Below are 24,934 nucleotides of genomic sequence, written 5' to 3'. Positions count from 1 at the left end.
CAGGCTTGGCGTCAGAGTGTTCCCACCTACAACCCGCAGAACCTCCCCACTCCTTTTGTGGAAGTGCCACTATGAGACCCCCAATTCTATTTCCTATCGAGGAGATGGAGCCAGAGGCTGAGCGTCTGGTCTAGGGGAAACTTTGCAGCCTCAGACTTGAAACCGGACGCCTGGTGGAACATTTTCCCTTGAGCACCTTGCATGGCAAACATAAGAGGACATGAGAAGGCCATCTCTACAGTGTTTTAATTATCCTCACATCCATCATTTCAGCCAGTCCCACAAGCAAAGCAGTCAGATCAAATGTCTTGAAAACTTCCATGTAGGGAGAAAAAAATTTTCTTTCCACTTAAAAAAAAAAATCTTTTTGCTTTCTGCACACTGACATAGAGGTAAAAGAAAATGACTGCAACTTAAATATGAAAGAATGCTTTACAATTAAATCCACAATTTTACACATTTATCTCAAACATGTGTCAGTGAAAAATCACCAACTATTACAAAATAGGAAAAATTATATGACAGAAGAAACAAAAAACTTGATAAAAAATACATCTCGGTATGAAAAGTACTGCACTCTTGGTGTCTTCACATCCTCCTCTTCTGTGTACTTATATACAACACTGAAAAGAAAAAAATGAACAAATTGAAAAAAACTGCTCTTAAGTATCATAACAGCCAGTTTTAACAGCACAGAGATTTCAGCCTGAACCACACAAAAAGTTCTAGAACTACTGTAAGGCTAATTTTTATGATTTGAGAGCTGGGTTTGATGTCTCAGAGGATTGTGTTCTGGTCTCAGCCATACATCTGACTAGATTTGCAAATCATGAGCAAGAGAATAAAATAAAATGCATGAGAAAGTCTCTGGAATCTTAGAATGGTTTATAAATTGCAGGTATAACAATTATGCTTATAGTCAAAGTATATTAGTAAATCTACCAGACTTCAACTAGAAACACTTAGTTTCATCCATCTCTTCAATATAATCACTAAACTTCCTGTTTACTTTTTTAAAATTACATCAGGGTAAACAACAGCTGAGGAGTTTTTAACTTTTGTTAAAGACACCAAAGTCCTTATTCTGAGTTCCCTATAAAGGGTCAACCTTTGGTGTTATCCGAAGTCTTACCCAGCTAGTCCTCTCGTGACCACCCACACACACTCTTCAGGGTACGTGTGGTACATCAGAACCAGACCACGCTGGTCAGCTGGCTCACTGGAGGCAAGTTTCTACCAGAGGCGTGGAAACTTTCAGCCCTTCCACCCCTACGCCTACTCTGATTCTGATAGGTTTGTACAAAAGTGAACATTAACAGATATCTTGATCAAAGAATATGGTACAGATTCATTAATAAGCCAGGATCCTCTTTAAGAGCCTAGGATGCGAATTACGGAGTCTAAAGATAACTAACCACCACCAACTACCCCACGGACAAGCTTATATAAAGGAAAGCATCAGAAGGACAGTAGAAACACCCCAAGGAAACTGGCCAAGTTTGAGATGTAGAGTGTTATGTGACAGGATCCACCTTGTCACCTCTCACAGAACCCACAGCTGACTGCTGTTATCAGCTGTCTTGAGATGAGGAAAGATCATTAACATTTCTCCGTGAGTGGAATGAGTTAAATAAAAACAATATTAAAGATAGGAGGCCTATTCTTCTTCACACTGGAAGAACTAAAAGGGGATATATATATATAAAGATATGAAGTGACCCAAATGTTCACAGCAACACTATTTACAATAGTCAAGACACAGAAGCAACGTTAAGTGTCCACTGACAGATGAATGGATTAAGAAGGGTACATGGAATATTATACAAATTATACAATGGAATATTACTCAGCCATAGAAAAGAAAAAAATAATGCCACTTGCAGTAACATGCATGGACCCAGAAATTATCATACTAAGTGAAGTAAGTCAGATAGAGAAAAGAAATATCACATGGTATCACTTACATGTGGAATCTAAAAAAATGATACAAATGAACTTATTTACAAAAAAGAAGCAGACTCACAGATACCGAAAACAAGTTCATGATTACCACAGAGGAAGTGGGAACAGATAAATTAGAAGTTTAGGAATAGCAGATATAAACTACTATACATAGATAAAAACTATATACAGAGATATATAGTTTTATCTTTATGTATATATCTCTGTATATAGTTTTTATTTATATTAAAGGTCCATATAGTCAAAGCTATGGTTTTTCCAGTAGTCATGTATGGATGTGAGAGTTGGACCATAAAGAAGGCTGAGCATCAAAGAACTGATGCTTTTGAATTGTGGTGTTGGAGGAAACTCTTGAGAGTCCCTTGGACTGCAAGATCTAACCAGTCAATTCTAAAGGAAGTCAACCCTGAATATTCATTGGAAGGACTGATGATGAAGCTGAAGTTCCAAAACTCTGGCCACTTGATACAAAGAGCTGAGTCATTGGAAAAGATCCTGATGCTGGGGAACAATTGAAGGCAAAAGGAGAAGGGGGAGGCAGAGGACGAGATAATCAGAGAGCATCACCAACTCAATGGACATGAGTTTAAGCAAACTCCAGGAGATGGTGAAGGACAGCAAAGCCTGGTGTGCTGCAGTCCATGAAGGCACAAAAAAGACACAACTGAGCCACTGAACAACAAAAACAAATATAGATAAACCACAGGTTCTACTGTAGAGGACAGGGGATCATATTCAATTTTATAAACAATAATGAAAAAAAATCTGAAATAATATATATACATTCAGTTATACATACATGTGTGTGTATATATATATATATATATAATGTGTGTATATGTATATGTATATAAATATGTGTGTATATGTATATATAAATGTGTGTATATGTATATATAAACATATATGTATATGTATATAAATGTGTGTATATGTATACGTGTGTATATGTATATAACTGAATCACTTTGCTATACACCAGAAACACAATACTGTAAGTCAACTACTTTAATAATAAATTTTTAAATAAAGTAAAATGAAGACATAATGTGAAGCAATATGGTACTGTATGGACAGGAGAAAGAACATCTACCATAAATGTCAGGATGTTTAGTTCACAGCAAAGAGATCCAATTGTAAGGAGGTGGAAGAACTTATCCAGAACTGGAGGATGCACAATAAGAAAAAAAACAGAAACCAAGAGTCCCAAAACTCCGTTTGGGAGATGAGACCAAAAAGCAGGGATGAGTCAAAGGATAATACCTACAGTTTTGATGTCTTCCCTTGAGTACTTTCAGAGCCATATTTCCTCTTTTGTCGTCTTTGCCAAACTAAGGGATACAAATCTCCCACAAGAAAAGCATTTCAAAGCTTCACAGAGAAACAGGGCAAGTTATCTGTCAAATGACGCAAACCAAAGGTAGCAGGGAAACAGCGGCCATTCTGGGAGCCAGAGTCCCAACGCCAAGCGAGAGGCGGCGTTGGGGGATACGCCGCACTGTATCCGAGGACGGACCTCAGCGCCAGTGTACCGAGGCCTCGTCAGCAAAGGGAGGAAGAACAGAACTTCTAGTTCCAAAATGCCGTGAAGCATCTAAAAGAAAAAACGGTCACACTGATGATTCGAGAGGAAGTTAGAATGTAAAAACCTACAAAGCAAAACTAAAACTGAATTATCCAGGAAACCTGCTGGTGATCTGATTATAAACACAGAGGCCTATTGTGGATGCTATGTAACTGTAGAGTGAAGGGTTGTTACCATTGTTTCCTCGGATAAATGCATCCCCGTACTTGTTCTTCAGCTGTCCATTGACATACTCCTCTGTCTGCTCCAAGGCTATATTCATGTAGCCATCCAAGCAAGCCAGGACCCCTGCAGATGGATTCAGGCAAAAAGACACACACAGCAAGAGCTGAAAATTACAGGGCACACCTGAGAGCTGACAATCCCTTCATTCATTAGCCCTCACATGCCTAATGTAAAAATTCACACTGTAAAGGCAGCTCAATAGAGGCAAGCACAAAGAGTCTCTGCTCTCTGTCGGTCTGAATGGACGCTAAGGCCCGGACAGCATGAAGGCCACCGCATACCCAGGACTGCTGGCAGGAAAAATGAGCTGCTGCCTTCCTCAATGCATGTGTGGCAACAATGCAAACTTTAAAACCTTCACAGAAGTAACCCAGAGAGAATATTCCAAGTAAAATCCCATTCTTTGAAAGCTAAAGACAGGAGCGGGCAGTTAGGCCCGAACAAATGACCACGAGCCACACCTCCTCACGCCCCCTGGCGTGGCATTCCTGACTTTGGCCACTAAGGGAAATATGGGTCTGGCCGGTTTATCTCATTCTGTCACATCTCCTGCAGCAGATGAATGCGGTCCAGGGTTAAAAGGAAGTCTCCACAATGTGTTAAAATAATGCAGAAGAGGAGACAACAGGTGTCCTGAGAGAACAGCTTAAAGCCGTGACTCCCAGTGAAGTGCAACCTGAGCGCTCAGGCACCATACTGCTTCATAGCACACCCCTCTAGGTGTCGTTCCGGTTAGAGTCCTTCCCAATCCAGACCAGTACAGAAAAACTGCCAAAAACATCCCAGGCTTTTTAGGAAATTGTTCAAGGGAATCTTTCCAACTGTGTTAAGAGGGCATCAATTTTGCAAGATTTGATCTGATGATCCTTTACTTAAAAAGACTAAGATATGTGAACCACTAACTCTGAGTTTCCAATTTCCAGTAGTATTTTCCAGAAAAACAATTTAAGTAAAAACAAATGCTACAAATTTGATTCAATTAACCAAGTCAACAGCTCCATTTCGTCTCAACTTCGTTAATATGCTCCTCACTCTCTGCCTTTGCCCCCATTATCCTCTCAACAAAAAGTTTCTTTTCAAAATTGTGTGTGTTTGTGATAAGAGCACAAGACAGTAAGCTAACAAACCCTCCTACAGGCTGAAAACTTTCAAAGCACCAGCATGGATTGTGAACAATTAATAATTATTTCCTATCAAAAGAAAGCTGAAGCTACAACTTTATGGTTTCTTTCCTGCTGTATTATATCTAAACCCCAATCATAAGTGAGCAAGAAACTTCTGAGACAAGCTATGTAAATGTTTGAAAATTAATTAAAAGCATTCAAAATAAAATCTTCCCTTCTAATAAAAATATTCTCATAGCAAAGGCTTTTTTTTTTTTTTTTTAAAGAAAAAGGTTCCTAGAGGAACCTAGGATCCTCTCCTAAAGGTTGAAGGGAAATTGATACAGAGAGCTGGATTTTTTCCCCCCAGTACTTTTATTTAACCACATTCTTTATAGTATGCCCTCAATAGTGTACCTTTTCTTTTAATATATAGAAGCCATGGCCAGACATTCATAAAAGGAGAAAAATAACAGTTACTACCCATATGAAAGGTTGCTGTAACTTACTAATCAAAGAAATATAAATGAAAAGAGTTATTACTTGTGGCCAGCTAGCATGGAAAAGTTGAAATCAAGGCTAACCCAAGAATTGAGGAGAACAGACAAGAAAAAGCCATCTGCCCTGACAGGGGCCAGCTGGTACCCTCTCTGACTCTGAGACCCCAGCCCTCGTCCACAAAAATAAAACCATGGTCCATACACTCATGGGACTCCTCTGCAGCCATTCAGCAGTCTGTATCGTGACAGAACGGAAGGCATTGTTCTAATGTTAAAAAAAAAACAAACCAGAATGCACATACAACTGATCCCACTTATGTAAAATTGTGCTTTTATGGAGACAGATCCAAGCAGGCGAGGCTGATTATCTTTGCATGGTAGAATTTGGGGAAATTTAGCTTTCTTCTACATATAGGCTTCCCTGGCGGCTCAGGGTAAAGAACTTGCCTACCAACACAGGGGACATAGGTCTGATCCCTGTGTCAGGAAGTTCTGAGGAAGGAAACGGCAACCCACTCCAGTATTCTTGCCTGGAGAGTCCCATGGACAGAGGAGCCTGGCGGGCTACAGTCCATGGGGTCCCAAGAGTCAGATACAACTTAGTAACTAAACCACCACCATTCAGTATAAAGTCTCTAATTCCACTACAAAAATCAAATTACACTGGAAATATGTTATTAATGTCCAGAAACTAATACACAGACAGCAGAGTATTTCTTAACAAGGCTTTTGAGTCAAGCTTGAGTCTGAGTCCTAGCTCCTCCCTTACTACGTGGGGATAATCAACAGAGATCTCAAAAGGATTTACGTGATGACAAGATAAAGTGATTCATGCACACTGGACCCATAGTAATCTCTCAATAAAATTAAGTTTGCATGTGTGTAAAGTGGAAAAATCTCAAGAGACTAGGATCATTATTCAGGAGAGTGATCAAGAAAAGGCTTTAAAACTCTGCTAATGAATTAGTTATCTACAATTGTGAAATATTCCCAGTAATTTAACATATCTTAATATTGGAGGATTAGGATTAGTTATTTCAGAAGGTGAAACTGGATACCTTTCTTCCACAAAGTTAGTTTCAGTAGTGTCAGAGCCTCTTAAAAAGGGCACTTCATTCTGTACAAGAACAAAAAGAAGTCTTTGGACACCCCACATATTGAGTGAGTGGGAAGTTCACGCTGTAAAATGATATTGCCTAAATAGCTACTCGCCAATCTTGACTACTTTCACAAAAATAAATGTGGCTGGGCCAAGGAGTTCTTCAGAATCCAGTTACTCAAGCCTGGCTATCACCAAGGACGCAGGCACACCAATCCCAAAGTAGAGACAGGAGCCCCAGATCGGGCCATAAATCACAGACACACGCTCTGTGGTCAGTTCTCTTCTCTAAAATGAACTGTCTCGGGGGTAGGAAAAGAAGTGGGTGTAAAATCTGTTGACAACCAAGGCTTTTTTGGTCTACTGGGTAATTTGTTACTTCTTTAGCGAACACCAGTAAGGATGAAGCACCGGAAATCTTACCTCGATAATCCACTCCCGAATTTAATTTCACCACAACTGGTCGCCCGATGATTTGCTTCAGGAAGTCACTGGGTGTTTGCTTCCGCAGACTCATTTTAACAATCCCAATCAGAAAACTGAAAAGAAGCAATGAAGGTAATGCCGAAAGTTAATTGGTGAGCAAAAAAAACCCAGGAAGCCCTTAGGGTATTTACAGGAAATCAAGCATCAAAGGACCACACGTGAAGAATCAACATTAGTCCACCACCATGGCCCTAATAAGACAGCTAACCAGATTCCAGTACCTTCCAGAAGCCAGATCCTAAGCTAAGCGTTTATACACATTACCTCACCCACGCTCACAAGAATCCTCGGACACAGCCTCATCACAGACGAGCCCTGGGCTTCCAGAGTCCCTGTTCCTAATCACTCATCACCACTGTCCCCGTGCAGGCAGTATATCCATTCCCGCCACCACCACTCACCCAACACTTATTTCATGCTGAGTGCTCTGCTAGGACCCTTCAGCACCTATCAAATGTCATCTTTACAAGAACCCCGGCAATAAGGTTTTAAAATCCCCATTATGCTGATGAAAATAAAGGCCCAGAAAGATGAAATAAAGTGCCCCAAATATGGCAATATCAACATCCAAGTTTGAACCAGTCATGTTTTAAAGCCACTGCTTATATAGTATTTACAACAACTGATGTCAAAACAGTATCTCTAGAGAGAATTATAATCATAATTGAAAGCTAATATTTGAATGTACTACAGGCCAGCACTTATGTAAGCACTTCACATGTATTAATCCACTTAGCGCTCACAGAGGTAGGTGTTGTTTTAACCTCATTTTACAGATGACTAGAGACAGAAAGGGCTAAACAGCCTGTTCAAGGTCACATAGCCAGTAAGTAGAGGGCCAGGCCATGTCTTAATCACGTCTTTATGTTGCCTCCTGAAAGCTGCTAATGTAGCCAAAGATTTTTATTTATCCTATTATACCAAATAAACTCTCTATGACAAAGAAAAAAATCTTAAAAATCAAGTATAATAGGGATCTGAAGTAGGAAACAGCATTATACACCCAAATCAATCACAGACATACATAGCAACCCATCGCACCTTTCAAAATTCATCCTGTTTTATAAGTTTTTGCTTTCAAAATACTTCGGTAAACAAATATAACATAGCTGCGGTTACTTAAGCAAAACTTGGGAAAGTGATTTTTCTGTTTTAGTCATATTCAACATCACTTGTATTCAGTAGCCACACAGCATCACTGAAAAAAGCATGGGTACAATAAGTGAAGGACTTGCCTCAGGAACTTGTGTTGGGTTTTGTGTTTTCATTCATAACTTTTCATTAACCATTCTTCCATAAATAGCACTACTTATTTCACTCCAAGTCTATCCACTCAAATGATCTGAATTCAGGCTGAAGACCACTGGATGGAGATTTTCTCAGCATGAATCTATGCAGACTCAGCGGCAGTCTGGACAAGCTAGAATGCTAGATTTTATTGACTCTTCCTTGTTTAACAATTATGTGTATGGACACACTCTGTAAGAGAATTCAATGAACGTACACACAGGCTCTCACCTTACAGATTTTAGAATCTAGAAGGACTTAGACTCTTGTTTAAGAGCATAAGCACAAAGTGATTTTGCTTAGTTCTCAGTCTGACTCTTTGCAACCTCATGGATGGTAGCCCGCCAGGTTCCTCTGTCCATGGGGATTCTCCAGGCAAGAACACTGGAGTGGGTTGCCATGCCCTCCTCCTGGGGAATCTTCCCAACCCAGGGATCGAACCCAGTCTCCCACACTGCAGGCAGATTCTTTACCATCTGAGCCACCAGGGAAGTCCAAGAATACTGGAGTGGGTAGCCTATCCCTTCTCCAGGGGATCTTCCCCACCCAGGAATCAAATCAGGATCTCCTGCATTGCAGGCGGATTCCTTACCAGCTAAGCTACTAGGGAAACCCTCTTGTTTAAGAGCATGAGCAAAAAGTTTTTGTAATCTAAGTAAAATAATTTTCTTTAACCAAGAAAAAAAAATCTCAAATTAAATAAAATACAAATTTCAAAAACTATTCTTGAATTTGGGGCTGGTACTTGGTCCATCCATCATCCATTCCACCTCCTCAAGGGAGGATTTTTTTTTTAATGTGATCAACTAATTATTTTGCTCAGTAAGTCTCACCTTTCCCATTGAATTGCCAGTTTATTTTTTTTAGCTACACAGGATCAATAGATAACTGAAATTTCAATTACTATTCAGGACAATCACTATTCATTCATGATTCAGGCCACATAACAAAGTTATTTATGCTGTTTTGAGCCCAAGGGGAAAAAAATTACAAAGTAAATACTGTAGCAGATCAGTACTTTTAGTGAGTTGAGTAAAAAGAAACAAATCTTCCCATTTATCTATGAAGTGCCTTATTTCTGTATGGAACATGCATTGTTCTGTGGCTAAGGGGCTGAAGGCCCCATAGAGACTCACTCATTGAGTTTTAAGCTCTTTTCCTGTCAGATGCTAAGTCCCATTATGCCAGCTTCTTCAATTACAATATTGAGAGAAAACTAGCTGTTCATTTTTTTGCTTAAAAACCTCACTAAGATGCATTCTGACGTGAGAATATGCTATTAACTACCTTGTCTGAAGTTAAAAGTCAATAGAGTAAAGTTCTCATTGCTTTCTAAGATGCTCTGCTTGGGTTATGATCCTCAAATTTGACTCAAATAAAATTTTTCATTTCTTAAAAAAAAAAAGTTAAAGATAAATTTTAACCTAGACTGATAGTTTGCCCAACTGATATTAGTTATTTTTTAAATGTTACTCTCTTTCCTTGCCTTTTAAAAAAGCACATTCTTCTTCTAAGTTCCACAAAGATCATACCTCTGCCATTAAGCCTCATCTTTACCCCAATTAATACTGATCACTTCCTGAAGGCACTCAACACTTCAGATCTTCATGCAGCAGCAACTGGGGACATAACACCAATAAGACACGACCATGGGCCCTCAGAGCTAACACTCCAAAGGGGGCAGAAAGATACAAAAGGAGGGTTTCTGGTTTTTTTTAATATTTCTTTCTTTTTACTTATGTATTTATTTGGCTGCTCTGGGTCTTAGCTGTGGCAGGCGGGATCTTTAGTTGCAGTATATGGAATTTAGTTCCCTGACCTGGGATCGAATCCCAGCCCCCTGCACTGGGAGCCCAGAGTCTTAACCGCTGGACCACCTGGAAAGTCCTGGAGAAGCTTTTAAAAGTCATCTGCATTTGGATAAAATTATGCAGGGAACAGCACATAGAGAAGACTCATTTAGCCCAGGCCTGGCAAATCAAAGAAAGATGGGGTGAACCTGAGCTGAGTATGGAGTAAAAGGAGTCCACCAGCCTAAAAGGAGAGAAATCTGAGCAAAGGCATCGGACAGTATTTGAGCTGGAAGGGAAAATGCTCCCCTGCGCATGCAGGACAAGCAGCAGCTGCAGAAGGGAGCAGGGCCACCGAGGCGGGAGCAGGGCAAGTCAAGCTGCAGGTCAGGGCCACACGTGGGTCACCCACATCACGTGGATATCCTGATTCAGCAGTGCTGGGGCAGGACCCAGGAATCTTTGCCCAAGTCTAGGGGACTCTTCTAAACTGGGCAGCACGGGAAATAGTTGTGTCAGGGAAGTGGACCCTGGGAAGCTTTGAAGTAGAGATCTGATTGACTACAGATTGCAGACAGGCCCTCTCACTGAGTCCTGGCATCACAGCTTACCATCTGGTTGTTTGTTGTCTAGTTGCTATGTCGTGTCCAACTCTTTTGTGACCCCGTGGACTGCAGCCCACCAGGCTCCTCTGCTCATGGGATTTCCCAGGCAAGAATACTGGAGTGGGTTGCCATTTCCTCCCCCCACTTGGTTACCTGTCATTATTTATTCTCTTTCATATACTTTACTTTTTTTTTTTTAAATGAGTCTTTTCTCCCTCAAATTACTGGGAGCCATGTGAAAAAAAGAGACTAGTTCTCATTTACTCACCAGAACATCAATATTGTGCTAAATCTCTTTAAAAAAATTTTTTTTTTAAGTTCATGGTAAAGAGGATGGTTGCTTCAAGCACATTTTATCCATCACTTTAGGAAAGTGTATCTTTTACATTCGTCTTCATTAGGCTTCTGTGGTACTCTTGGTTACTTAACAACTCGGCCATAAATCCATTTTGTGTGAGTAAATTGGTCTCGACACCACAATTTTTCCCATGACTTGGCTCACGTAATTTTAAGTTTTCATCTTTTAAATTGGATAAGGCAGAAGGAACAGTTCTGTTTCTGAAGGAAAAAAAAAAAGCCTCTTGAACCATAAACACGTAAGAGGAAAAAAGCTTCCTTGCTTCAGGGTCACCTTGATAAAATTTCTGTTTAAAATTAAAGCCGTAATCACCCTCGAGGCCTCCTCTCCCTCCTGACTCCTACTCAGGCTTGTTTTAAACGACCTACTCTCATATAAATGGCTATTAACTCAAAAGCAGTATATTTCCCGGCAGAAGCTCCTGAGAGGTCTGGTATGAGAACATCTGCCGACTGCCCTGGCAGAGGTTTTTTTTTAGGTAGAAGAATGGGGAGCTGGGTGAAGAACCAAACTGTCTCCATCCCTCTAGGTGCCCGGCAGTATGAGGTTCCTGAGCAATTCAGAGTAACCCTGGGAGGCGATGAGCAGGGCTGAGGCTTGATCCCAAAGCCCAGGCACTTTCCCCCTTCTGAACAAGTCAAGATTCTCTTGTTAAACCTAGGGAATGGCCAAAGACACAGTGAGAGGTCTATTTGGAGAGCAGCAATGCAGGGGAGGGGAGGGGCCTTCCATGGTGGCTCAGACGATAAAGAATCTGGGTTCGGTCCCTGGGTTGGGATGATCCCCTGGAGAAGGGAATGGCAACCCACTTCAGTATTCTTGCCTGGAGAATTTCATGGACAGAGGAGCCTGGTGGGCTACAGTCCACGGGGTCACAAAGAGTTGGACACGACTGAGCAACTCACACACATAGCACTGGGTGGGGGGGAGGGTGGATACCTAAAGTGACAAAGGATTATAAATTAGCCTGTGGAGCTATATAAAAATGGTCAAACGGAAAAATATATATATATTTAATACGACTGAATTATGTCATTGAGCAAAGACATCCAACTCCTTGTTTCTTGGCAATGTTCACTGTAAACTTTTACCCGTTTACAGTATAGGGTGGAAAAAAGATTGAAAAGGAAAAAGCTGCGATGAAACCTAGTACTACAACCCAAGTAAACACAGCTGTAGACTAACACGTGAGTGTCAGGGAGAGCATGAGACACGGTGAAAAACAGCTCCCCATGGATTTCCCTTTCCAGACAGTGGATACATGACCCTCTCTGAAGGTTTCAAAGCAACCCCTCCTCCCCACCCACAAGAAGCTACCTTCCTCCCTGCTCTCCTAGGGGCCAGGCTGAGTTGGCCCTCTGCACACCCAGAACGCCTCTTGCCAAAAAAAAGAAAAAAAAAAAGTGGTGTATTTGCAACATACTGATTATCTGGCTTTGTAAACACCTGGAATTTTATTGGCTAGGGAAAGAGCACCACTTTCATGCTCCATCCTGGGGTGTCTAGCACACCCAGCCCCTGCCTCTGTCGTGGCGAGTTGTCCTTGTTGCTGTTTAGTCGCTAAGTCCTGTCCAACTCTTTTGCAACCCCATGGATTGTAGTCCATCAGGTTTCCCTGTCCATAGGATTTCCTGGAGAAGAATACTGGAATGGATTGCCATTCCCACCATTGTTCCCTCATCTTAAAGCAACAAAAAGTTTTAAAACTTCAAGGGTTAACAGATGAAAACCAACAGTGAAGTATTAACCATGTGTCAAAGTATAAATCATAACTTATTAGATATTTTATTCCAACATATAAAGAATCTGAAAACAATAGTCAAAAAAACCTTGAAGGGACTGCGACTCTAAATAATGCATTTCTAGTCCTGGCCATGAAAACAGTCACTTCTCCCATTTTTCAATGCTACAGATCGCTCAGGATTACAATCTCTGTTACGTGGCACAATTCTAAAACAGTAGACTATGGAAATATACACATACAAGTAAGATATTACATATATATAATATATATACACCTATTACATACATACATGTATATAGCCGAATTACTTTGCTGTACAACTGAAACTAACACAATATTGTAAATCAACTACAATAAAAAGAAGTAAATAAAACAAGTAATCCAAGGGGCATAAGTATCTTTTTAAATTCTAATACCGAGTATGTCATTGCTCAGTGTGAGATCACATGTGTACAGACTACACACTTGGGATGTGGGACACCTGAGTTCTAATCCCAGCTCTGCTACTTAATTAGCAGTGTGCTTGGATAATTCACCATTTCACCTCTCCAGGCCCCCCGGTTCCTCATCTGAAAAATAAGGGAGTTATGCCAGAAGATCACTTAAGACAGACAATCCCTTAAGGGATCATCCGGCTTTAACATTCAGTCAAGGCCGATGCAGTAACTCCAACAATACACATACACACATACTAACATCCTCTGACGTGCACAAAATCAAGCAAGTGGAATCATCACATATCACTATTACAAAAAAAAAAAAAAAAATCCAAAGAGGCTCAACCTTGCTGGTTGATATCCTACAAAAGAATTACTTTTGGTGAAAAAGGCAGTCAAAATGATGGAAATCACTAAAACTTTTTTGGCAAATAATTTGGCCATGTGTATGAAGACCTAAAAAGACCCCATAAGATTACAGCATCTATTCTAATAATTTCACTTCTCAAAATTAGTACAAGAGAAGAAAATGGCAACCCACTCCAGTATTCTTGCCTGGAAAATCCCAGGGACAGAGGAGCACGGGTTCGCAAAGGGTCTCACTCGACCTAGGGACTAAGCACGCGTGCAATCATCTTAAATATGTTTTTAAAGAAAGGTTTATCAAAGTATTGTTTGGAACATTAAAATGAAGCAAAAATCCACAAACACCCTAAATGCCTCGCTGCCGGGTAATAGTTAAATAATTTACAGGATCTACACAACGATGGTTTAGGCAGCCAATAAAAAGATACAAAATTAGAAATTATATTTAGGAATGATTTCTAAGTGAAAATGAAAGACTAAATATACTGTTAAGTGATACAATGGATACAGCCTTAGCTCAAGTACAAACTAGCCCACACGAGAGTAGAATTCTGAGACTGTAGTGTCGTGAACATTATTTTCTTCAGTAAACTCTTCTGTATTTCCAATTTTTCTATAACAAGGGGTGGGGCAAGAACAGAACAAATCGCTCTCAATATTATCTGCAACATCCCAATTCCAGAGACGGTAATACGTGCTGACCACGAGCGCACACCGCTGCACACGAATGCCGCCGCGACAGGACTTAACACCATGCAGCCGAGGGCATCCCCAATCTGACAACTCCGGGGAGGCGGGCTAGCGCAGCCCTTAATTCCCGGGGGTCAGGCGCAGCCACGCCATTGCAGCGAAGGCCAGGCGATTCCGGGAGAAGCCTGGCCCCGCGTACTACCTTCCCCTCGAATCCCCGGGCGCAGGTCGGGACTGTCTGCGGAATCTCAACCACCAGGAGCGGTCTCGGAAGCCGACTTGGTGAAGCCCGGCCGGTGCCGTTCCTCCCCGCGCGATCGAGGCGGCCCTCGGGATCGGGAATCCCGGCGCCAGCGATCCCGGATCTCCCGGCAACTGCAGGCGCCGAGGACCGAGCCTGAGTGCCGCACCTCGCGCGGATCCGCCACTAGCTGGCACCGGAGTGCGCGCTCGCTCCCGGCCCCGCCAGGGGCTGCCGGCCCGGCCCGGCGCTGCCGCTCCCGAACTCTACCCGGGGCGAGGGAACACTGAGGCCTCAGATGGCCCGCGCGGCCGTGCAGCTCACCTCGCGGCCGGGATCCGAACCCCTACTCCGGGCACCCCACAAGCCCGGCCTCCGCCGACCCACCCGGCGAAACCGAAACTGAAATCGCCCAGGCGGCGGCACTTTTCGGACTCAGCCAATCGTTGCTTTCCGTGACTACGGCAGCCCGCGATGACCGAAAAACCGCACCGCGCCGGAGCGCGCAAATCCCAGAATCCTGATTTGCCCGAAGATGAAGTTGGCGCTTGGAGTCAAAGCGGAAAGAAAGCACTGTTTCTCTCTTCTAACAGAAATCAAACACCACCGCCCGTCCCTCCCCTACTCCCTCGAAGAAAAAAAAGCAACACTGGAACTGAACTTTTAATCAGGATTTCTTTTAGGTAGAAATGTTAAAAAAAAAAAAACAACTTGAAGTTATAGGAAACGGGAATTCACTGCTAAAGTAATGACTTATGCATAGAGATGTCCTGAAATTGGATAACTAAATGCAAATAAATAAATAAAGCAAGCAACCTCGAATCTTTAAATCCACTTTTGGATTTTGCTTAAATGTGTCGTTATAAGCAAGAGATTGTCTCCATAGCCACGTTAATTGACACAAAAAATTAAAATCACGAAAGTAACTTGTATTATAAAGGTATAAAGGACGTTGTGTTACAGACTAGTTCTAACTGGAAATGGTGTACAGACATTATTTAAGTGCTGCTATGGGATATCGGTTTGGAACTTCGGGTAAATTCTCAATAGTCTTGCTATTTGAGGGAAAGAAAAGAAAAACTGTTATGCCAAGACTTGATTCCTTTTTTCCCTACACACATACCCTCATCAAATTAAAACTTATACTTGAATTCTATTCCAAATTTGTGATGCTACAAATAAAGTGATGATAGGTTTAAGTAGATCTTTAACCCTGTTTAAGAGTTACAGGATCTAAGACACAGACATCTTTCCTAAGACAAAAATGAGTTCACTCTCCTGTAAGCTTGTTAGCTAAAGGCAGAAGAAAGGAACCTTTGGTTGACATAGGGGACAGAGAATGACAACGTGTGATTTGGTAGAATAGAGGAACTTTATTATATGCTTTTGTAAGAGCTCACTTTAGGTAAAGAGCAAGTAATTGCAGATTTGTTGAAAAGAACTGTATATGCAATATAAAATATAATTTAAAAAATTAAGTAAAATATTATTTAAATAAGTTGATTAGCTGCCAAAAATATCCACAACATAATAAGATACAAAACCAGTCCTGTCCCCAAAAGCCTTCACAAAAGGCATCAAATTGTACTATATTTTCCACTGATCATTTCAATTATTCAAAAAAGAATTCTTATTCATAGTCTCTTTCCCTTTACCAAAGAGCCTTCATGGAGTCATTATGACTGGTGATGGGCAGGAGATAAGGAAGAATTTTAAGGACATATTTCATCTGCAGAGAGACTGTGACCTTCTCCAAGGGCCGTAGATCTGTAAGGGCTCCATGAGATAAACAGGCTGGACACCATGAATTAGTTCACAAGCCCAAAAAGTTTACCAAAATGTGGCTGTGCCCAGAACTCCCTCAGCAGCTTAGAACTGGCTTCCCTAACCCACAGAGTAACTTTCCATATTTTACAAGTTCTCCACCCCCACCCCGCTAGCATCTTTTATTAAACAAAGAAAACATGTATAAGACTTTTTTGGAATACTAATCATGTAAGATTAGGGAAAGGAGTACGTCAAGACTGTTTATTGTATCCCTGCTTATTTAACTTATATGCAGAGTACATCATGAGAAACACTGGGTTGGATGAAGCACAATCTGGAATCAAGATTGCCAGGAGAAACATCAATAACCTCAGATATGCAGATGACACCACCCTTATGGCAGAAAGTGAAGAACAACTAAAGAGCCTCTTGATGAAAGTGAAAGAGGAGAGTGAAAAAGTCGGCTTAAAGCTCAACATTCAGAAAACTAAGATCATGGCATCTGGTCCCATCACTTCACGGCAAATAGATGGGGAAACAGTGGGAACAGTGGCTGACTTTATTTTTCTGGGCTCCAAAATCACTGCAGATGGTGACTGCAGCCATGAAATTCAAAGACACTTGCTCCTTGGAAGAAAAGCTATGACCAACCTAGACAGCATATTAAAAAGCAGAGACATTAATTTGCCAACAAAGGTCTGTCTGGTCAAAGCTATGGTTTTTCCAGTGGTCATGTATGGATGTGAGAGTTGGACTGTAAAGAAAGCTGAGCACCAAAGAACTGATGCTTTTGAACTGTGGTATTGGAGAACACTCTTGAGAGTCCCTTGGACTACAAGGAGATCCAATCAGTCCATCCTAAAGGAGATCAGTCCTGGGTTTTCATTGGAAGGACTGATGCTGAAGCTGAAGCTCCAATACTTTGGCCACCTGGTTCGAAGAACTGACTCATTGGAAAAGACCCTGATGCTGGGAAAGACTGAAGGCAGGAGGAGAAGGGGATGACAGAAGATGAGATGGTTGGATGGCATCACCGACTCAATGGACATGAGTTTGGGTAAACTCCGGGAGTTGGTGATTGACAGGGAAGCCTGGCATGCTGCAGTCCATGGGATTGCAAAGAGTTGGACACGACTGAGCGACTGAACTGACTGAATCCAGTAAGAACAAGTCTTCAAGACCCTGAACACAGACATTAATTTATTAAGGAACTTTAAAGTCATAAAAGTAATATGACATGATTTATTTTAGCTCATAGAGTTTGGTTGCAAGAACAGATGAACCTACATTGACACGTCATATTCACCCCAAGTTCATAGTTTATATTAGGGATCACTTTGGTGGTGTACATTCTGTGGGCTTTCTTTTTTTTTTTTTGGAAGGGGACCATTTTTAAAGTCTTTATTGAGTTTGTTGCAATGTTGCTTCTGTTTTTCATGCTGTGGTTTTTTTGGCCATGAGGCATATGGGATCTTAGCTCCTCCATCAGGGAAGTCCCTATTTTGTGGGTTTTGATAAACGTAATAACCAGCATCCACCATTATAGTATTATACAGAGCAGTTTCACATCTCTAATCATCTATGCCTTTTCTATGTGGTCATCCCTCTCTCCTCACTGACACCTGGCAACCACTGATTTTTTTACTGTCTTCATGGTTTTGTCTTCTCCAAAGTATCATAAAGTTGGAATCAAATGGTATGTAACCTTTTCAGATTGGTTCCTTTCACTTGATAGTATGTATTTAGGGTTCCTCCATGTCTTTTCATGGCTTGATGACCCATTTCGTTTTAGCTCTGGACAACATTCCATTGTCTGGATATATCACAGTTTATTTACTTGTTCACTTACTGAAGGACATCTTGGTTGCTTCCAAGTTTTAACAGTTATGAATAAAGCTATTATTAAATGTCTGTATGCGGGTTTTTGTATAGACATAAATTTTCAATTCACTTGAATAAATACCAAGGGGTGTAATTGCTGAACTGTATGATAAGAGTCTGTTTACTCCTCTAAGAAATGACCAAACTGTCTTCCAAAGTGCCTGTACCATTTTGCATTCCCACCAGTAATGACTCAGAGTTCCTATTGCTCCACATCTTTGTCAGTATTTGGTGTATCCAGTATTTTGGATTTGGACAATTCTAATAGGTATATAGTAGTAGCTTTTTGCAGTTTTTCAGTTCAGTTCAGTCGCTCAGTCGTGTCCAACTCTTTGCGACCCCATGGACTGCAGCATACCAGGCCTCCCTGTCCATCACCAACTCAAGAATCTCTTCCAACAGCACAGTTCAAAAGCATCAATTTTTCAGTGCTCAGCTTTCTTTATAGCCAACTCTCACATCCATACCTACTGGATAAACCATAACCTTGACTAGACGGACCTTTACTTTGCATTTAATGACATATCATCACATGCTTATTTGCCATTTGTACAACTTCTTTGGGGAGGTGTCTTTTCAGATCTTTTGCCCATTTTTCATTCAGATTGCTCATTTATTAAGATTTTTTAAAGAGCTCTTTGTGTATTTTAGATAACAGTACTTTATCAGATGTGTCTTTTGCAAGAATTTTCTCCCAAACTATAGCTTGTCTTCTCATTCTCTTGATGTTATTATTCTTTTTTTTTTTTTTCCACACTGCGTACTGTGTGGGATCTTAGTTCCCCAACCAGGGAGCAAACCTTCACCCCTTTGGAAGGCAAAGTCTTAAATCACTGGACTTCAGGGAAGTCCAGAAGTTATTAGTCTTAAAATAGGCAAATGCTAGGATAAAAATATTGAGATGAACTTTTGCCACTTTTTTGTTCCAGACTTCTATAGTTCTTTGTACCTATGCCTTTGAAAGATTATGTTCTTCAGTGTTCCACATGCATAAAAGAAGGTATGGAAATCAAAGGCAGCCACCAGTTAGCCATTAATAAATGATAAAATGTAACCTACCTTCATCGATCAAACTTGCTTTGTTTTTAAAACTTGCATGTCCTCCAAATGTCAGCTAGCCTAAACAATAAGATGTTTAGCCCAGTTGTTTTTTCAGAAACTCAGAGTCAGCTGTGTCCAGTTCAAGTACATTAAGACTGGTTAGGACCACTGACCTTCCTATTATACATGCGCAAGTTTCCAACTGGAGAAGGAAATGGCAACTCACTCCAGTACTCTTGCCTGGAAAATCCCATGGACGGAGGAGCCTGGTAGGCTACATTCCATGGGATCGAAGAGTCGAACACAACTTACCAACTGAACAACAGCAACAAAAGTTTCTGATAGGTGCCCTTTCAACATCAGAGGACCCTGAACTGCACCCTCCAAGCATGCTGGCGCTGCCATGCTCTGAACAAGGGTTTCATGAAGAAGTCTGTAGCTTAGCCGCACCTGTGGAGAATATCGGTTATCTCACCTTGTTCTTATCTCTGATCAGCTCTCCCCAGGGTCCCCATGCCTCAACTTTATCCCATAAATACCCTCAGTTCCTCACCTTTGAGGAAGGCAGTTTCAACATTTGTTATCCCTTCTTGGCTGCCTTGTGAATAAGCCTTTTCTCTGCTGGAAACCTCAGCAACTCAGCATTTGACTTGCTGTGCCTTGGGCAAACCAACCAGGTCGAGTAACAAATATCACATCTAGCTTATTTTATGAAACACCCAACAGCACTGTGGACGTGTGGGTGGTTGTATTATGTTGATGAGAGTGATGATGAGAGATGGAAACAGGAAACTGGGTTGGTCAACAGTCTCCAGAGCAGATTTTAATATCTACATTAGCATTCTGCTTCTAGTAACGTTGACCATCTTGTTCCAAAGGCACATTAACTGTATCAGGTGCTAGCTTGCACTTGCAGCTTCAGGGTGGACAATAAAAACACCTGTCACATCCTAGTGTGGGGTATTTGGACCACTGTTATCTACCTTTTGTCATGGGACATGAAAATTGTTAAAGCAACAAGAAGAAAAATATGCTAGTTGTTGAATATCTTCTGAGAAGTAATAGAAGCATGTTGACTGATGGGCAAATTTCTTAGGAAAGGCAGTGTACCTTTTATTTTTACCCAAAGATGGAAAATGTGCTACATCATGGGAGCTTGGTTTCAGATATAACGTTTGAGATGTTTAAATAAATGTTCCCGTGTCATCGGCCATCATTTTAATATAACTTGAATTTCAGAGGAGCTGGGCTCAGGAGCTGACTCCTATGAGGAAAGTCTTCCAAATGCTGTTATGCTTTATGCTTCACTGTGAACTCTAGAAAACCTCTCTCAGCTGTAAAATTCAGTGAAATCCATGTGATGCTGCCCTTGTATTTTAATCAAGATGAACTTGAAAGGTGAACTATATAAGTGGGAGAAATTATTTATAATTTGGTAATAAAAGTTTATGTATAACACTCCAAATTTCATACATCTGCTATGTGCTGGCCCTGAGATATAAAACAATTGAAGTTGCCTTTACATTTGGCCTTATATGAAAGGTCATAAATTAGAATGATAGTGTTCGTCCTCTTTCCTCGCTCACAAAATTTCCATATTAACATCTTCACCTCAAACATAAATGGTTACCCAGCTACAAAGAAAAGAGTTGTATTGGCCTTTGATGAATTACAGTTTATGTTGGAAATCTGTGGTCCATAAGGCTGCTGTTCATCTTGCAGTGGAGTGAATCTACTTCAATGAAGCTAATTCTACCATAGTGAAACTAATTAAAACTGTATAGTCACTTCTAATAAATAAAGTACAGTCTATAAAAATCAAGGAATAGTTTAGATATCAGCAAGTGATCTCCAAGGTATGTGGTTCTTTTCATTCTTAAAAATGCACACCTCCATCTTTGAGGAATTTTCTCTGCTTTAATTCTTGCCATCATGTTTATTTCAAATAAGTTCAATTTTCAAAATATTCCTTACTAATGTGGTTTTAACTGATAATGTGAAAATTTTTATCTTTTCAACTACAAAAAACCCCCACAACCCATTTCTATTGTGACATAGCTAAATTCATTCCAAAATATTAATAAAATGGGCCAGTGCTTTATATTTAGACTTTCAAGAAAATGTTTACAGCAAAAAACCCAAAAAACAGATGTCCTTGATTTTCCAGGGTGGGTTATCAAATCCATATGCTTTTTTGATGGAACGGTTTCTTTCACCAGTCCTGTGGTGTAGTTAAAATAGAGCATTTTATAAACTAGAAGAGTAAAGTTCAAGAACGACTTCAGAATCTCCAGCCTTCAGTCCAGGGAGAAAGGAAAAGTTTAAGACCAATGCTACTTCTCAGTAACTTTTAGTTTTTAGAAGCTATTTTTCCCAATTCTGGATTCATGAACATAATATAGCTGGAAATGACCAGTAGGGTAGCACAAATACTTTCGTTTCAATTTTTTTTTTTCTTAAGCAGTTACCTTTTTCTTTCACTGAATTCATTACAGTAAGAAACACATCTGGGACTTACCTAGTGGCTCAGTGGTAGAGAATTCGCCTGCCAGTGCAGGAGACATGGGTTCGATCCCTAATTCAGGAAGATCCCATGCCACAGAGCAACTAAGCCCGTGGACCACAGCTAATGAGCCTGTGCTCTAGAGCCCAGGAGCCACAACTACGGAGCCCGTGTGCTGCAGCTACTGAAGTCCAAGGGCCCTAGAGCCCGTGCTCTGCAACAAGAGAAGCTACTGCGGTGAGAAGGCCGCACACCACACCCGGAGACTGGCCCCTGCCCCCAAAACTAGAGAAGCCCTCACAGCAATGAAGATCCAGCACAGCCAAAAATAAATTAATTAATTTTGTAAAAAATGCACATCAGTTGTTACCTAAAACTCTCAGTAGCAGAGACTATCTAGTTCTTTCTCTTGTGACAAAACCAGCACCAATGTCTGGACACATTTCTAAATCGTCACCCATACGTAGAGGGTGATAAGATGCTCAAAAACACAACATTGTCTTCTCTCTTTAAAAAAAAATATTTATTTATTTGGTCTTGTTGCATCTTGGTTCCCGCATGTGGGATCTTCACTGCGTCGTACGGTATCTTGGGCTCAGTAGTTGTGGCTCGAGGGCTTAGATGCTCCACAGCATGTGGGATCTTAGTTCCCTACAAGGTATCGAACCCATGTCCCCTGCATTCTTAACCACTGGACCACCCGGGAAGCGCCTCTCCTCTTTTTGAAGCTCCCCTCCCCACCAAAAAAATTGGGGGGAACTGGCAGCCATCTTCATAAATTGTAACTAGAGCAAAAAATAATACCCTTTTTCCTTGTTGCTGTTGTTCGATCACTAAGTCGTGTCCGACTATTTGGGAACCCATGGACTGCAGCATGCCAGGCTTGAGGGTGTTCTAGTATACAAACTCAGTTGAGACAAATCCTTTCTGCTTGTTAGACGGAGAAGCAAGGCCTTCTGATTTATGCAGAAGAATTGAAACAAATATGTTGCAGAGGGCATGAAAATGGTGAGGACAATCACAGCTTCCAATTTAGTCAAAAGCCAGGATAGATGCTATGATTGCCGTGTTTACTGTACTCACACTGGGTCGGGGAAGGACGGAAAAATATAGTCATTTGCTAGATTAGGATCCATCTAGCATTATATCCAAAAGACAGCTTGTTCCCTTTTAAAGTTTTATGTATTTGTTCAGTGCCAGGCAAGGAAAGGTACTCTTAAATATGCATGGTTGAATAAATGAGTACATGGATGCATCCACACTCAGTCCCAGAATCAGACCCTCTGAGAACCTCAGCTCAAATAAATCCTAAATAAAATATAAAAGGGGCTTCCCAGTGGTGCTAGTGTTAAAGAACCCGCCTGCCAATGCAGGAGATGTACAAGATGAGAGTTCGATACCTGGGTCAGAGTCCCTGCAAGAGGGAATGGCAACCCACTCCAGTATTCTTGCCTGGAGAATCCCATGGACAGAGGAGCCTGGCGGGCTCCACAGGGTCGCAAAGAGTTAGACAGGACTGAAGCAACTTAGCATGCATGCAAAATATAAAAGACAACGAAGTTCTTTGATATGAACTCTATAGGGGTTAGAATTTCAACACTTCTTGAGCCTTATTCTCCCATCCCCAATCATGCAGTTAATTAATAAACATTTGTTCATCCATGATTAAGTGCCTGAAATGGGTTGTTGTTGTTTGGTTGCTCAGTTGTGTCTGACTCTTTGCGACCCTGTAAGACTGCAGCACGCCAGGCTTCCCTGTCCATCACCATCTCCCAGAGTTTGCTCAAACTCATGTCCATTGAGTCGGTGATGCCATCCAGCCATCTTGTCCTCTGTTGTCCGCTTCTCCTCCTGCCTGCAATCTTTCCCAGCATCAGGGTCTTTTCTAATGAGTCGGTTCTTCTCATCAGGTAGCCAAAGTACTGAAAAGGGTAATTGCTTTCAAATCTGACATCCATGGCATCCATGCCTCTTCAGGGGTGACAAAGCTCTCAGAACCTCCAATGAAGCTTACTTTTCACTTTTCTACCTGGACAAAGGCCACATCAGTGCCTCCTTCAGCACATAAATTACTCCCTAATCACATGTGAAGGAAAACTAGAGTCTTACAGATGCCAACTCACCCACCCCCAAATAACTTAAAAATGATTTTCTAGAATAACTCAGTGTGAGCAAAATTCAACTGAAAACTCATAAAATTTCAAAAATCGAGACAGAAAGAGATTCTGGAGGAAATCTATCATAGAGAAAATTGATTGCTCTTTCAGAATAGAAAGGCAGATGACTTTTGTATTCTTAGGGTGTATGCATGTGCTTTTAAAAATAATATTTTCTTAGTCTCTACTAGCTGGAGCAAAGGAAGGCTTGGCAAAGTTCTGTGCATGGCCTTTTTCCATCTTTGAAGTTCCTTCATTTCTAAACCTCTGTCAACTTGCCATTGGCCCAAGAGCTCTAGCCTGACTTTGGGGTATGATTGACAAAGTACCAGATCATGAATTTCATACAAACCCGCACCATGTGCCGTATTTAGAAAGAGTGAAACCTTTTGCCTGGAAGCAGCTGCTGGACAAAACTCAAGCAGATTATTTTCCTTCTTTGACCATTTGCAAGACTTATCCCAGAACTAAAGCTGGATATTTACATCTGACAGAGATTTGCAAGGATCACTAAAACGGTGGCAATGGTTAAGTAGGCTGCCATAGCTCACCACCCCTCAATGTGAAAGGGACACGGCCAGTCAGATACTGTTCCACAGAACAAGAACGCCCATGGAAGGACACACTAGAAGCAAGGTTTTTGTAGAGAAAGGTATGAGGAAGGGGTGAGCCTTGCCTCTCAACTATGGAAATAAGCCTCTGAAAGGGCACCTTGGGAATTTGCCTTCCAACATAGGGGCTGAGTGTTCAATCCCTGGGTGGGAAGCTAAGGTCCCACACGTCTTGCAGTCAAGAAACTGAAACATAAAACAGAAGCAATATTGTAACAAATCCAATAAAAGCTTAAAAAATGGTCCACATGGAAAAAATCTTTAAAATGGCACCTCGCATGTGGAAAGCGAGCACCGAGGGAAGAACGGTCTGAAGAAAGTAGTTGTCTTTGACGTTTTTCCAAAGTTTCCTTGCCGAGATGCTCCTCATTCTGCCCTCCGAGGCCATCCCTTGATGACACTGGAATTCTCCCTGAGAGAGACTGTTTCTCTCAGGTGTCTGTAGGAACTGACCTTGGCTCTGAATTTGCACTTCTACCCGCTAAAGTTTCCCCACA

General features: G+C 41.2%; 1 protein-coding gene across 4 annotated transcripts; it reads right to left on the bottom strand.

The window, feature by feature from the left end:
* Window positions 1-228: 228 nt before the first annotated feature.
* Window positions 229-14,941, bottom strand: LSM6 (LSM6 homolog, U6 small nuclear RNA and mRNA degradation associated). Of its 4 annotated transcripts, none has more exons than XM_061142445.1 (4): window positions 14,803-14,941; window positions 6,898-7,013; window positions 3,722-3,835; window positions 229-623 (listed from the first exon to the last, which is right to left on the bottom strand). In XM_061142445.1, the coding sequence occupies exons 2-4, from the start codon at window positions 6,989-6,991 to the stop codon at window positions 589-591; spliced, it is 243 nt and encodes an 80-aa protein (XP_060998428.1). In that variant the 5' UTR covers window positions 6,992-7,013; window positions 14,803-14,941; the 3' UTR covers window positions 229-588. The 4 variants fall into 4 exon arrangements, with proteins under 4 accessions (XP_060998428.1, XP_060998430.1, XP_060998429.1 ...); XM_061142447.1 differs by lacking the exon at window positions 14,803-14,941 and adding an exon at window positions 14,648-14,668; XM_061142446.1 differs by lacking the exon at window positions 14,803-14,941 and adding an exon at window positions 14,440-14,600.
* Window positions 14,942-24,934: the final 9,993 nt, after the last annotated feature.

The sequence above is a fragment of the Dama dama genome, chromosome 5, assembly GCF_033118175.1.
Source record: "Dama dama isolate Ldn47 chromosome 5, ASM3311817v1, whole genome shotgun sequence".
NCBI classification, from domain to species: domain Eukaryota; kingdom Metazoa; phylum Chordata; class Mammalia; order Artiodactyla; family Cervidae; genus Dama; species Dama dama.
This window is presented reverse-complemented; position numbering and strand designations above follow the sequence as displayed.

What these genes read in the sequence shown, in the direction of transcription:
- LSM6 (XM_061142444.1), bottom strand. An exon ending in TTCGGGAGTGGATTATCGAG is followed by an intron (nt 3,836 to 6,897) that starts GTAAGATTTCCG and finishes ATCCATCTGCAG; the next exon opens with GGGTCCTGGCTTGCTTGGAT. An exon ending in ATTTATCCGAGGAAACAATG is followed by an intron (nt 624 to 3,721) that starts GTAACAACCCTT and finishes TTTTCTTTTCAG; the next exon opens with TGTTGTATATAAGTACACAG.